Source organism: Syngnathus acus, chromosome 5, assembly GCF_901709675.1.
Source record: "Syngnathus acus chromosome 5, fSynAcu1.2, whole genome shotgun sequence".
In the NCBI taxonomy this organism is placed as follows: Eukaryota; Metazoa; Chordata; class Actinopteri; order Syngnathiformes; family Syngnathidae; genus Syngnathus; species Syngnathus acus.
This window is the reverse complement of record NC_051091.1, coordinates 7,629,717-7,644,743: the sequence shown is the minus strand read 5'-3', so window position 1 is coordinate 7,644,743 and position 15,027 is coordinate 7,629,717. Positions and strand designations below refer to the sequence as shown.

The following is a 15,027-nucleotide window of genomic DNA, read 5'->3' as shown; positions in this document are numbered from 1 at the left end:
AACTAGCTTTTTCAACATCATAACATCACAGAAACACAGAAAAATGTTATTCTCAGCTGATGAAGCCTCGACTATGACATTGCTCAAAGTCGTTTGATTAATATTAAAGTAATAACTATTGATGTGCTACGATCACAGCTAAATAATTTAAACCCCAAAATACTACACCGCTGTTTAAAAATCATTTCCTACACCACAAAACATTCATGTTCATTTTACTACTCGACCTGTTGGTTAACATTCCACTCTGTCCTAAAATTGGATTTTATGTTTTTATTTGTGCCTGACTGAAGCTTCCTCCAAGAAGTAAGACTCAAAACGCTCAAGTTGCGGCCCGTTTTTGGATCGTTATGTATTTTACTTTTTAGATTCAGTTGTTGATGCATTGCCGAGATATCGGATCGAGTATCGGCGGATACTCAGAGTTAAGTGAAGAAGAACTCGATGGGACCTTGGCTACGAATGAAATCTCTGGAAAGCTTTGCTCGCTTTCCTGTGTTTTGGCGCATTTGGGTCAGTTGAGCACCTCGATGCCGTCCTTTTGTATCACCGTCAATGAGCATTAAAAGGAGCGCGAAGTGTGTCATGGCACGCCGGCGTCTCCGCTGTGACGTTTTGTTTCTTGGCTGCTTTTGAGCGTCCACTCTCCCTTTGGCCCATGGCCCCATCCAGGAGTGTGTGTTGGTCCGCCTCTCTGATGTCCTCCTCGCGCACGGCTCAGTTTACACGCCTCGTCTTGTGTAACCCGCAGCTTTTAATGAAGCCATTATAATTAGAAAAGGCCTCAATTAAGAGATTAGCAGGCGTGTGGGGGCATGAAAGAGGAGTAGAGGGATGAATTTGGTTTTGGGATTAGCCCCGCGACCCCCTCCCTCCCATTGACTCCTTATATCTCTGCGTTTCAGGCCTTAAGGGGGACATCTCCCGTCTCCGGGCTACTTTAACAATGCCGCAGGACCACCACGTCTCCAAAGTGAGATGCACCGGCCCGCATTCATGACTCAGGAAGTTTTTGTTTGCGTTTGGAGGCAACAGCGAAAGACCCTTGAATGTGCTTTTGCCTGGTCTGTTTATTTTATCACATCTCTTAGAAGTCAAGATGAGCTCCAGATAACAGATGTGTTATTAATCTGTCAATTAGTTTGTCAAATAATCTATGAATTAGAAACTGGACATCCGGAAAATGGGCAAAAAAAATGAATTCCGATTCAGTTACTTGTCAGCATTTCAGAAAATAGGCAAACTTGTTGGTCATTGCTTTTCAAAGTAAAAGCTTAATTTGATCATTCTATTCAACGCAGTAATAAATTTGCTTTCAGTGAGGAGTACACGAATTTTAATTTGTTAACTGTGAGAATTTTTATAATTTTAAATTAAACATGGTCTCTAAACCATTGGCGACAAACTCATGTTTCCATGCGCCGCTTTGGCGTTTTAGTTTACCCCGGACAGCCATCGTCATCACAACAAATGAATGAATAACTTACGTTTGAAATCTGAAGTCAATAATAATCATTTTGTTAAACTATTAAGTTACTCTAGTAACATAAGAAAAGACTTGCAAGATTTCAGTTATGATTTATTACGGATGACAATGTGAAAATTTGGTACAGCTTTTAGCTGTTATCATGGAAATATTTTGCAGGCCGCATCAAATTATCACTCCGTGCAAATTATTGAAAATTATCCATAGTTGTCGATTACTCGTTGCATCTCTATCTCTCATTCTGGTGACGGCGGTCATATGCCCAATTTGTTTTTACCAAAATAAATGCATACAACTTTCAATACATGGCAATTTTCAAAAGTCACCACTTGCAATATTAGTTTTGTGCTGGTCCGATTTAATGTGTTTTGATTCCCTGAAGAGCTTGTGAGGTCCCTTATTGAGTGTTACAGCAAATGAAGGGTGTATCGAAGACCCGATGATCTACTGGCTGAACGAAGCTGTCTAATATCCGTCCCCTCCCCACATTAGTCAAGGGAAACTAAAACGAGGCCAGTGTTGGTATGCTCAACTCAATCAGAAGGCTAAGTTGCTGATGATTCACATTTGTGGAGTCCATCCGAAATCCAAGGGCGTTGTTCGCTAGTGTGTGAAGCTTGTCAAGTTGAAGTATTTGTCCAGGCTTTCTGGTGAGCTTGTGCAAACGTGTGTGTGTGTGTGTGTGTGTGTACCTCCTCCTTTTTAAATGTCTGCTGCTTTGTTTTTTATGGAGCTGTCTTCTGGACAGCAGCCCGGTTTTCACAGTCTTTCCTTTAAGAGGCGCTACCAATGACAGGAAGGGCTCCTCCTCCTGCCCGGGCAGGAAGGCAGGGGAGGACAGAGGGGGGGAAAGGGTTATTACTGAGGGTTGGGGTTCTGGTATTGAACTTAGAACAGCTGATGAAAGGGATTGTCACTCACATCTCCCCCATCTCCTCCCTGCTGTTGTGGTAATTACTCACTCAGCATATTTGGTGGCAGCCTCCCCCTCACACCGCTCGACAACAAAGTCATTGGAAGCACTTGACAATGACGACAACAATCGATTGAAAGCAGTCAAATCCAGGCAGACGTTTGCTTCTTGCCTGCGTGTTTGTGCGTATGTGCGATGCTGCTCTCTCCCGCCCACGGGCCAACACACACAACACACTCACTCACATATTCACAAGTGCACGCACATTCCACAGGGTGCTGTCGAACATTAGGTGGAGCCAGATAAAGTGCTGCATTTGAATTATTATTATAATAATCGCACGAGCTTTACTATTGCTGTTGTTGGCTGCGCTTTGTCATGAATCATCCCCGGACATGTTTTTTTTGATTGACCGTTTGAAGTGGAAAATTCAAATTGAATGAATCCCCTGCAACTCTTGTCAGCATAAAAGCCTTCCGGCGTCATTTGAACATTCTTAACTGTCATGCAGGTGTTCGAAAACGGTGTAATAAAGCAAATATGATATACGGAACCACCCAGCCCTCGATGATTTGTGATGGACGCGGTGTTTAGAGATATGAAGTAGTGCTGAAGTCAGTTCACGTCATGCATCACACTTGACAATATTCTTAACTTGTCATACAAGTGTAAAAAGAAGTCGTGGAGCCAAAGGAAAAAAACAGACTTAAATTTTGCTCCAAATTGGACAACAATAGAGACACTCCAGTTTAAAGGTTCCACGGCGGACAACCCTCGACACCTCCCCAGTGTGATGCTGTGTGCAGCCCCCGGGGCCAAAGTCAAGCTGCATGCCATATGTCACACTATGTCGTCCACACAGACACCCCCGCAAGCAATAAAAAAAAAAACCTTCAATGTCGGCGTAAAAGCACACACTGGCAGATTGGTCAAGTCCAACTGTATTGACGCCAAATGAGAGCAGACACGGCTTAGCCAACTGGCGGCTTCTCCAAAGTGAACGAGGTGTCGACCACGAGGCCAAACTGGACTGTGTTGATGGCACATTAAAACTCATGGCTGAAAGGAAGGAAGGAAGGGATGTTAACAAGACACAAACGTGGAGGTTGAATAGTTGTACGCTGATGTAGGTGACAGAAAGTCTGACAGGATGTTCCGAAAATGTGCATGTGTGTTACGGCCCTGCTGCAAGCGGACGCTGATTCCCACCAGTTCTGTCGTCTCTCGTGGCTTCTCCAAAAGGTGCGCTGATAGATGTTATGACACACGGCGGGGTGAACTGCAGGTTAAGACTAGACTGCTGTTTCTTCATGCCGAGTCTCGGAGGCCACGCGCAGTTCAGGGTGCTGACAGCCCGCTGACACTTTTTGGCTCCTCTCCTTGTTTTCGTCACGCCAGGTAGCGTCCCCCCTCCCACTACTTTTTCTACCTTCTACTCGCCCTTTCTCACCACACTCAGACGCCGTCAGTCAGTACCTGTCGGCTGGCGCCAGATGCGCTCGCTCGGCGCCTATTTTCTTCCCTCTGAGACACTCTTAACATTGTTACTATATCAACAGATGGACTTACGACTTTAGCTCCGCCCACAATCCCCTCTCACCTGAGCTCTAAAACCTCAGAAGTCAACACCACATGGAGAATATTTTTGTAAATTCTCAGCTGAAGCTCTTGTGTGTTCCATTCTTTGTACGGTCACTTAAGAGGCAATACACTCGTTTTGAACATTCAAAAGATGTCAAGAGCAGAGGTGGAGATAACTACGTTACATTTAGTCAAGTCAATTTGGGAATAAATTGTTGTATTTTTACTGCAACATACTTTTTACAAATATATTGAGCTACAGTCTATTCTATCTTTCTACTATGGCTTGAGTGTGTAAGTAGTTCAATAGACAGTAGAAAGTTTTCAGTTGATCAAATATGCATGTGAGAGCAGGATGAGGACATGCAAAGTCCACAGGAAGGCTGTCGCTGAGATTTTAGATTTGTCTCACAACTGCGAGAAAACATGTTACATCACCGGCGTTTGAAGAAAAGATGGCGGCGTGCTCGTTTTGGTTGCTGCTGTGGCACTTCAGAACATTCAGAAAGTGATTCGGACGACTGATGGGAAAATAATATTTAAAAAGCAAACAATTCATTCATCATACATAGTTCTTATATTACAATTAAAGTACTGTATTTGTCATTTTGAGGCTGATGGGTGTAAAGTAGTTTAACCAGAGCAGAGGTTTTTTTTAGATTAAGCATCTACCATTCTAGCCCTTCCTTCTCTTTTTACAATTAAAGTCATTTGGTATAAAACAATTGTAATTGTCCGACATAAGGGTGAATTGTTAAATGCCACTTGCACACACATTGAACTTTTAAAGTGCCTGCTGGGCAAGTAGTTAGTCATGACCCTCTTGAGCCAAGGTCAAAGTTAAATGGTGGAGCTTTGATTGAAGCTCTTGTCCACTGGGAAGTTTGTGTCCCCACGCTCACCTCCCTTCCTTCTCTTTCTTTCTCCTTTCTTTTGTTTTTATTGGATTATTCCTTTGTGCTTTACCTCTCTTGCGTTTTGAAACCTTACCACTCTTGTTAATGACAGGCCGCCGGGTTCATTTTAGGGTTGTTGCTGCTGGCTGGGGGGTGGGCCACATTTGGTTGGGCCCGGTGAAGGTGACAGAAGGGGCATTGACTTTGGGGGGGGTTCTGACCCCGGATTCTTGAATTTTTACTAGGAAGGGATGCGAGGATGGAGCTGGATGTGTGAATAGCTGCCCAAGGTGACTGGATGCCAATAAAGGGGTCGTCAGCCTGGCCGGGGGCCTCCTTCCCATCCCAGACATAACATTTATAGGACCGCTTGTAAGCCTGGGCAACTATTAAACTCCGTCCTGCCTGCGCTGAGGAATTTAGGGCCAGGAAACAAGGGGGTGGGGGTGCTGGTGGGAATGGGCAGAGGAAGGTGAAGTTGGGGTGAGTGAAGGTGAAAGTTGAAAGGCATGTTCCAGACAATCTGCTTCTTCAGTCATCACCTCCAAACGTGGACGGGGGTCAATGTGGCTTCTTGTACTTTTTACTGAAGGGAAGCGTTGCATTGCTTCGTTTTGACATTGCTCTTTATCTTCCTGGTTGGTGGTTTTTTTTTTTCCAACATGGTCTTCACAAATGTCATAATACAGTTTCCCCTCGGAGAGAGGGGACAGGGGCCGAGCCTCGTAAACTTCCAGCTTTTGTTTGTTCACATGGGCCTTCGAGCTATATGGGCATTGGATGGCCTTTCACGTAAAAATGTGAGCTTGTGAACACAAACGCTCACAAAACTCCAGAAAAAGTCAACAGGAATGCCGCCCCCCCCTCCTGTTGGCCAGTAAATGGAGAAGCCAATCAAATCTCAGCTGCCAATCAGCGTTTTATCAGCGGGGCCATCTGGCCATCAGCTAATTGTGGCTTCTTTACGTCCCTGTCAATCAGACGCCTCCCTCCTCCCTTTTCTCTTAAGAATCGTTGCTTTTGAGTTGGCCTTCTGGCCCCAGCGCTGACCACACGCTGTCAAACGCGACTTGTCTGACTGTCAGCATCAACAAATGACTTCAACGCTGCTTCTTGTGCATGCAGCCGTGGAGACCCAGAGCACCAGCTCCGAGGAGATGGTGCCCAGCTCGCCTTCTCCTCCGCCGCCGCCTCGCGTCTACAAGCCCTGCTTCGTGTGCCAGGACAAGTCGTCTGGATACCACTACGGGGTCAGCTCCTGTGAGGGCTGCAAGGTACGAGCATTCATTGGGGGGAAACAAAGCAGTCTGCTGCCCTCTACTGTGGTCTTGCTAGTACTACATTTGGTCAAAAGCATATTTAGCACTCAACCTTGATTGACCCAAGGATCTAGTTTGATCACAAATTATAATAATTTGTTATCTTGAGCTTTATATCAGCAAAGGAAAAAATATACATGATGAATATTCTCCATGAATTGAAACTAAATCCCAGGCTAAATGTAGCACCTCAAAGATTTGAATCCCTTTGCAAGGTGCCACCTTATAACATATATAAATACTACACTAAAGATTTGGTCGCAAACCCGCAGATTTAATCAATGTGCATTTTTGTGTTCCAGGGTTTTTTCCGGCGCAGCATTCAAAAGAACATGGTGTACACGTGCCACCGAGACAAGAACTGCCAGATCAACAAGGTGACTCGTAATCGTTGTCAGTACTGCCGGCTGCAAAAATGCTTCGAGGTGGGCATGTCCAAAGAAGCGGTACGTAATGACCGCAACAAAAAGAAAAAGGACGTGAAAGAGGAGGTGGTGCTGCCTGAAAACTACGAGCTGAGCGGCGAGCTCGAGGAGCTGGTCAACAAAGTGAGCAAAGCCCACCAGGAGACATTTCCGTCGCTGTGCCAGCTGGGCAAATACACCACAGTGAGTGTCGCGTAACGATGACAATGCGGCGCTGAGAAAGCGGGGAAAACCAGACCCGACCTTAGCGACACCTGCACCTCTTTTGTCTGTCTCTCCCAGAACTCGAGCTCTGACCACAGAGTCCAGCTGGACTTGGGCCTGTGGGACAAGTTCAGTGAGTTGTCCACCAAGTGCATCATCAAGATTGTGGAGTTTGCCAAGCGACTACCAGGCTTCACTACGCTAACCATCGCCGACCAGATCACCCTCCTCAAGTCTGCTTGTCTGGACATCCTGGTATAGTTGACACACACATGACACAACCATGCTGCCTCATTCGCTACGCAGCTTAAATTCCAATCACAAAAACATAAAAATGTGAACAGCCGCCAGCAAGCCTCCTCAAGTGTCAATTTTTCGGGGGGGGGGACGTCTTCAGATGCTGAGGATATGCACGCGCTATACCCCCGAGCAAGACACCATGACTTTCTCGGACGGCCTGACCCTCAACAGAACCCAGATGCATAACGCCGGCTTCGGCCCGCTCACAGACCTGGTGTTCGCCTTCGCCGGGCAGCTGCTGCCCTTGGAGATGGACGATACTGAGACGGGACTCCTCAGCGCCATCTGCCTCATCTGCGGAGGTGCAGCGAGCCTCATCTCGTTTGTATCTTTTTGCCTCCCTTTGGCGAGATTTTTACGCTGTCTCGCTTGTCAGACCGTATGGACCTGGAAGAACCCGGTAAGGTGGACAAGCTGCAGGAGCCGCTGCTGGAAGCGCTGAAGATTTACACACGCCGCCGACGCCCCAACAAGCCTCACATGTTCCCGCGCATGCTGATGAAAGTCACCGACCTGCGGGGAATTAGCACTAAAGGTCGGTTTGTCGTATGCGTGATCCAGATGAGCACAACGTTGCTTTGGTTTGAAGTGAAAAGATTTTTGTGGAAATCTGTGCAAGGTGGGACGACATTAGGAGCTTCATTTAGACAAAAGTAGTGATTTTCTGTGGCAGGGGGGGAAGTCAACTACTCATGTCTGTCAACTCAGGTGCAGAGAGAGCCATCACACTGAAGATGGAGATCCCCGGTCCCATGCCGCCGCTCATCAGGGAGATGCTGGAAAACCCGGACGCTTTTGAGGACAGCAGCGACTCGGCGGAAAGCCCCGCACCGGCCGCCGCCGCAGCGCCGCCCGTCGTTCAGACCATCAAGCAAGAGGAGAAATCCACGTACGAGTCGGCGGTGGAGGAGGAAGAGGAGGAGGATGACGACTATTGGGACGAGGACAGGGAACGGCTGGCGGACAGTGACGCCGAGCCGTGGGGGGAAGCGGCTGCAGCGGCGACCAGCACAAACAAGAAAAGCGGGACAACGCAGTAGGACCGACACTCCCTTCCCTGGAATCCTCATCTTCACACCATCAGGCTCTTATAAAAGAATTGCAAAGTTTACAGGGAGTGAGGGACAAAGCAAAAGCACTCAACAAGCGACTCATTGTGGTCCGCAGTGACAGGAGGGAGGCGGGAGGGGGGGCTCACAAGGAATGCCCCCCCTCCCCAGGAAAAGGGCTACGCTTGTATAGAAAACATCTCTTTTTTGGGGGGGTTACAGGAAATGCTACTTATACTTTCTTCTTGTATGATGTATTGTCTCAGCTCTTTGTCTCATTTCTTCATGGCGTGTGCGTTTATGCGCTTAAGTGAGACATCGTGAGAGCAAGTCTCCAACTTTCAACGTCTTCCAGGGTGGTCAACGTCTTCCGAAAACAAGCAATAGTGACTTTGGGATCCTGAATAGGGATGGGAATTCAGAATGAGTGATTTGATTCCAGTTATTTTGTTGCATATTTTCTCTTATTTGCTCAGTTAACATCTTGCATTGTCAAAGTTGCATCTTGTTTGAACCAATCTGAAAAGTTGACAACCAGCAGTTGAAGACAGCAGACCAATCCAGACCAATTTTATTTCATTTGCTCATCCACTGAAAATGGATAAACAATTGAATCCACAAATGAATCGCACTGCTAAACTTACGTCGATTCCAATCCCTGGACGTGAAAAAAATGTGGTTCTAAAATAACGAAACCGCTCGTGATGTCAGCACGGAAAGGCTTTTGAGCCTTTTTTGATGTCCATCTTCATGTCCTCACGCTCTTTGTGCTCACTAATGGGACAACTTTGGCTTGAGTTGGACATTAAGCATATCAAATTTTAGTGCTCAGGCACCTTTCCATGTCAGTACTCTTGCATTGCATAATGAAGAGGACGCCATTAAGCCATAAAGACGCCCCAGCAGCCATTATGAACTTTTTACATCATAGCAATCCTCAGGTGTTTTTTTTTTTTTAACTGTATGAAAAAAATAATTGCATTCTTTAACCCTGCAACCATCTACAGTCAACCTCTGTTCATTTTAAAAAACTTTGGTTTTCCAGCTAACACACACACACATAGAACACAGTGGCTATTTCTCTGCTGCCAAATAATGTTTCATCATACCATCGCAGTTATGTATGGCCTGAATGTAAGGAATGTCATCAAAGTATTAAAAATGTCAGGAGGCTTAAGACGAATGTTACTTCACTTTGAATGTCACTTAAACAAACTCAGTCCAATGTTTTTGTCTGCATTGTTAAATGTCATGGAATAAGACCCGCAACAGCAGCAGCAAGATCCTCCAGGGGCAATAAAGTCATTTCTTTTGTCTTTTTCCTGAACTTGAGCCAGTGCAATAAAACAAAAGCCGCCTGCAAGGTTGACGGCGACATCTGTACTAAAAAGTATAAATTCAGACAACTCAAAACAACTATGGCTCATTTAAATTCCATCGCCTTGATGATTGTGACATTTTTTTGTATTGTTATATGCAGAGAATATTTAATGACTTTTAAAGCTCAAACCATCTCAATGTGTCTTTTTTTTTTTAATAATCAGCGACCTTCTCCATTATCTCCGTGTGGAGAGATTTAAACATCTCATGAATGGGCTCATTTGTTGCTCTTGGTATTAAATCTAGATGTAGTTTGCTTCTTTGGTTTGCTTGTTATTTTGGCTGTATTTTTGATAAAAGGCCCTTTGTGTTTTCACACCTGTCGGCGTGCAGCTGTATTTATTTTGTCATCACTTTCATATACTTAATAAGCATATCAACCATAAAGTCATCTGTTAATACAAATGGCAAGTTAAAACCATCACATTCACCAGACACACAGAATGCATTTCATTATATTACAGTGACTTAAAAGCAGGCATTCCGAATATGCCGCCAGCAATATATGTGGCGCGCTAAACTCAGAAGTGTAAAATGTCATACTTGAATCCTGACAATGAAACGTGAGCCGTAAATGAAAGTGTCAAGTTGCTCAACAAGACGTTTTAGCTTCGACTAAAATTACACACAAGAGCCATGCAAACCTTTGTCACAGACTTGAATCCACTTTTTAAACACGTGCTAACAAATCTACTCAAGCACTCATTTTCACATTTGAATCTTTCACAGCTGCAAAGTTAAAAAAAGTTAAAACATCTACATTCATTAAGAATTAATGCTAGAAGGGAGTGACTCCCAACCACTGTTGCAGCACAACAAAACTATGATTTCCCTTTCATAAGTCATAAAAGCACAATTTGACAACAAATAATGTATCTGAAGTTCTTTCCTATATCGCATACAGTGACAATTAAATGTTCTTGTGCTAGATGGCAGAAGGTACAGTTAACCTGTGAATCCACATGTTGCCATTCAAACATAATTGTTCTATTCATTTTATAAGATTCACTTATAGTTGTATAGTTAGTTAGTGCAATATATTTGGTGTGCATATCTGATTAGACGCATTCGACTAAAGAACATTGCCGCCACCTACTGGCCAATTTTAGGTCGACTGTTGCTGTTGAATTATAACTGGATATAGTAAGTTGTATTAATGTATGTAAGAGTAATTGTGTGTGTAAGAAATTGTGTATGTGTAAATGGGACACACTTAAGGGAGAGTAAAGCGCACCCAACATTGGCACTTATGCGATATAGAACTTGTTAAAAAAGTGATGTCAGTAGTTCTTGAAAAATGACCCATCCTCAATTTACCCTTCCTTTAATCTTAGCCCTACAATCTTACAGTTCTTTACATCACCACATGATGAAGCTCGCCGATTCACTGCAGAGGGAAACATTTGGAATGAAAAGCAGTGTTCACGCAAGTGTGTTGTTTAAGTCAGTGGTCCCCAACCTTTTTTTGCGCCACGGACCAGTTACGTGTCAAATATTTTCGCGGACCGGCCTTTATATAAATAAATACATTTATAATAAATATATAAATACAATGAAATAAAACGATACGACTGGCGTAAAAACAAATATAAACCACATAAAAATAAAACTCACCATTACGTTGAATTACTGGGAGCACTCAGCTTGTTTCTATGAAACGAGCCGGTCCCATCTAGGCGTAATTGGAGACAATGTCCTTCTTGTTCACGTTTTTTTTTTCTTTCAAAAAATTCCAAAGGTTTGTCTTTTAATGCAGGGTGCTTGGTCTCCATGTGCCGAAGCAGTTTCGAAGGCTTCATTGCCTCGTTAGTTAGCCTGTCGCCACATATTGTGCATAGTGGGCTTGGCGCGTCAAAGTCACCTGCGGCGATAAATCCATATTTTAAGTAGGACTCCTGAAATTTTCTTTTAAATGCAGCTTTCCTTTTCTTAGAAGTCGTAGCCTCTTCTTCTTCCGTCTCCTCATTGGGCTTTTTTCCCTTTCCGAAGAAGCTTTCCAAACAACTGCTCATTTTTGCTAGCTTCGCGGGCTCTACTTAGGTGACATGTCACGTGACCGGGACGACCGTCTTCACCTGAATTTAACCTGTGTCAAGAGACACAGATGCACCGACGGATCTAATTGGGAAATAATCGCCATTTTTTTAAAAATATTTTTCAAAATAAATTCTTACTCATTTTTGCTAACTTTGCTCGACTGGGCAAACATGTCACGTGACCAGGACAAGCGTCTTGACCTGAATTAATTGATCGTCGATAAACAAAGTTTTCCTGTGCGGCTTGGCGGCCCGGTACCGGTCCGCGGCCCGGTGGTTGGGGACCCCTGGTTTAAGTGGTGGAAAGGTCACCTGAAGACAGAGTTCGCAAGGCGGCGGTCCACGGCCTGCATCACTTGTTTCTTGCCACTGTCAGTCTGCTTCTGATTGGGCCAGCACAAGTAAAAAATGAAAGGGGAGATCTCAAATTGACAGCAAGTTCTTATTTGAGTCATGGCAATGAGCCAGTGACTATTAATGTGTGCATGCATGTGTAAAACTCACACTATCACTGTCATTCTCTCTCCAAAACGGCATTTTCTCCTTCTCCTGCAGTCGCTCTTCCGCCCTTTGCACTTTAATCCTGAGGTCCTCTATTTTCTGGTGGTCAGCCTACGTATGCAGACACCAGGTTATTAGGTGAATAAATAACGAAAACTAAAATTGAAAGAAAAAATACATTTTGTCAAGGAAGTAAAAACAAAAAGGCTTTAAAAAAAAAAACGAAAAAAACAGACTACACTCCGAGGTCATCTGTGCAGCTTTCATGTTTCTGGTTAAAACAATCTAACACTAAAACGAACAGTAAAATACTAATACAGACCGATATGTGCTATTGTCACGTCTTTACCTGCGCCGCACTCCGGAAAGCTTCTCTCTCCAGGGCCCAGTTGGCACGCTCCTCCCTGAGAAGAAGCTTCTCCTCAGAGAGCTGCAGGCCCAGTTGGGCCACCTGCAGTCGGCTTTGGTGCAGCTCGGCGTGGGTGTGCCCATGGCGGGTGCCCAGCTCCCTCAGCTCGCCGCGAAGTCCCTCGGCTGAGCGCTCGCTCGCCTCCAGGCGAGCTTGCAGGCCGCGGACCTCTGCCTGCGAAGTTTCATGCTCTGCCTGCGGGGAAGAAAGACAGGGAGGATGAACTTTCTTGCGATGACAACCAAAAGACGTTTGACGTGATGTCTATGGTTGGAGGACTTTACAGACCTGCAGCAACTTTCTCTTTTCTTCGACATTTTTGATCTGAGCTGATAGTTTCATCAGTATCTCCTCCTGCCTGCAGGGGAAGTGTCAAAGTGTGATCACACACAAAGCTACCTTAATGCTAATTAGAAATTTCAAAGGCGTGTAGGCTAGAAATATATTCTTTATCCTTAAAGCACAAATAATATTACTGCCGTACTGAGGAGCTAAGAGAGGAGCTGAGGCTTTCATACACTGCCTCGAAACCTGTTTGGTTTATTTTAATTAATTTATGACTACCACACAATAATCTTGGCCTCTCAGTCAAGGCACCAATTACTACTTTCCTATTTAGCAAGAGATCTGGCACCAAGTGAACTTCGCTGTCCAAGCATCTATCATGAGTTTTCAAAACTTGCCTTTCCATCTCCACTTTTGTCTCTTTCTCTCTATCAGTCAACACCTTGACTTCATCTTCCAAGTCTTTCATTTGTTGCTGAATGTGCGCTTGTTCATCCGTAAGTTGACTCAGTTCCGAGGAGAGATTCTCCTCACTGCTTTTCACATCCTGCAAAGCAGCACATGAGAATTAATCAACCATCAAACATGATCTGTGTTAGGTCTTACTTTGTTTTCTCCTTCCACTTTCTTCAAGGCGTCACATTTATGTGTCAGGTTTTGACCGAGCTGGTCTAACTCCTCCTTCAAAGCATCCCTTTCGCTCTCCCATTCCACCTTAGCTGTTACGTTGCTCCTCCTCTCCTCCTCTATTTCCTGTTTGGCCTCCTGCACAGCCTGCCGCAACTCTGCTTTCTCCCTCAAGCACTTGTCCAGCTCACTCTGTGGAGAGCAAATTATCTTCAGCAAATTCAAATGGCACACAAAAGTGAACGCCCGGCAGCTTTTCTTTCCCACCTGGAGCAGCTGAGCTCTGGGGACTACGAGGAGCAGCTCCTCCTCGTCATCATAGCCTCCTCCTTCTTCCTCATTTCGCTCTTCACTCAAGGTCTCCAACTCATCCAGAGGTTTGGGGCGCAGAAGGTGAAGGGTCGGCTTTGGGCGCACACTTTCCCCATCTTGTCGACGTAGACGAATCGGTACTCCACCGGGCTGGGGCGAGGCAGGTAGAAAGCTGTCAAAAACAACAACATTTCTTGACAAACTTTTACTACCGAGTAAATCTTTTCAGTGCATGATGTTTACCTTGAAAAAGTGCACAGCTGTCAACAGCACTTCCTTCGGCGTAGCCTTCGGGGACAAGCGACCAAGCGTACGTGTGGTACTCGCTAAGTGACGACCATCCCACCTATAGTATGGAGGAACAAGACCACCAAGGTTAGGTACACCTACACATCAAATGGCAAACAATACAGAGGGTATCAAAAGTCTACACACCTGGTGGGCTGTGCTAAAAATAATCCTATTTAAACCCATATTAAATGGAATTCAGCACACACCTGCCGTTATTTAAGTGCCTCTGATTTACCCATGATAAAGGAAAATAAAATAAATCAATAATAATATATGAATAATCAAATATAATCTAATCAAAGACATCATCATCCTAATAAAATAAATCAAAGGAAACCCCAAATAGAACATCAAAAATGTAATCCGTGGCAATTTAAATATGCACTCAAACCTTGAAGATCCCAATCCAGTCACTGCTGCTCCACTGATGGGTTGCAGTCACGCTGTAGTGACACTCGACTCTGGTTTGGGGGAAGTAACGTTGACCCACATTTCGAAACACCACCGAGGACTGTGGATATTGTTTCTCCATGACTTTGACGAGGAGGAAGGCACACGCTGATCCGGCAACAGGAGAAGGACAGCTGACCAGACATATAAGAGGAACACTGTTGGGCAATACAGCATGGCCTCCCATCTCGTGTTTATAAACAATGTGCTTATACTTTTACCATACTGGGGTTTTTTTTCACTTTGGACAGACAGACAAATATATATAAATTTAACATTTAGTTACCATGTGTAAATACTCAAAACAAGTTTGGTACAGGTCTTCAAGTACAGTTAGGATAGCAGTCATAAAAGCCTTCGACTATTTATTTATCATAGTAAGAATTGTAATTTCGTTTAAAAGTCCTACCTGGGGAATAAAACGTAGCTCGTAAGATGTTCACACTTCACAGCTGTGCTTCCATCATCACACTGACTTGAGTGGACTCGGTGCAGTCTGAGGACAGTCACGCCAAAGGATCATGGGAAATGTAGTTCACCCTCACCATCACACTGACTTCAGT

At 44.6% G+C, this 15,027-nt stretch overlaps 2 protein-coding genes across 3 annotated transcripts in view; one reads left to right on the top strand and one right to left on the bottom strand.

The window, feature by feature from the left end:
• The window catches only part of LOC119122605 (retinoic acid receptor gamma-A-like), a 25,856-nt gene extending 15,987 nt beyond the window's left edge, over nucleotides 1-9,869 (top strand). For both annotated transcript variants that reach the window (XM_037251004.1, XM_037251005.1), the window contains 6 exons: nucleotides 6,002-6,150; nucleotides 6,498-6,803; nucleotides 6,903-7,079; nucleotides 7,222-7,426; nucleotides 7,501-7,659; nucleotides 7,833-9,869. In XM_037251004.1, coding sequence (XP_037106899.1) covers nucleotides 6,002-6,150; nucleotides 6,498-6,803; nucleotides 6,903-7,079; nucleotides 7,222-7,426; nucleotides 7,501-7,659; nucleotides 7,833-8,164 — 1,328 coding nt within the window. In that variant the 3' untranslated portion in view covers nucleotides 8,165-9,869. The remainder of the gene's footprint in view (nucleotides 1-6,001; nucleotides 6,151-6,497; nucleotides 6,804-6,902; nucleotides 7,080-7,221; nucleotides 7,427-7,500; nucleotides 7,660-7,832) is intronic.
• On the bottom strand, nucleotides 9,862-15,027 carry LOC119122606 (calcium-binding and coiled-coil domain-containing protein 1-like). The gene is given in 12 exon segments (XM_037251006.1): nucleotides 9,862-10,940; nucleotides 11,902-11,972; nucleotides 12,094-12,201; nucleotides 12,440-12,694; nucleotides 12,788-12,857; nucleotides 13,183-13,331; nucleotides 13,391-13,603; nucleotides 13,679-13,800; nucleotides 13,803-13,895; nucleotides 13,967-14,069; nucleotides 14,406-14,598; nucleotides 14,874-15,027. Coding segments are annotated over 11 exon segments (1,353 nt in total). The 5' UTR covers nucleotides 14,547-14,598; nucleotides 14,874-15,027; the 3' UTR covers nucleotides 9,862-10,912.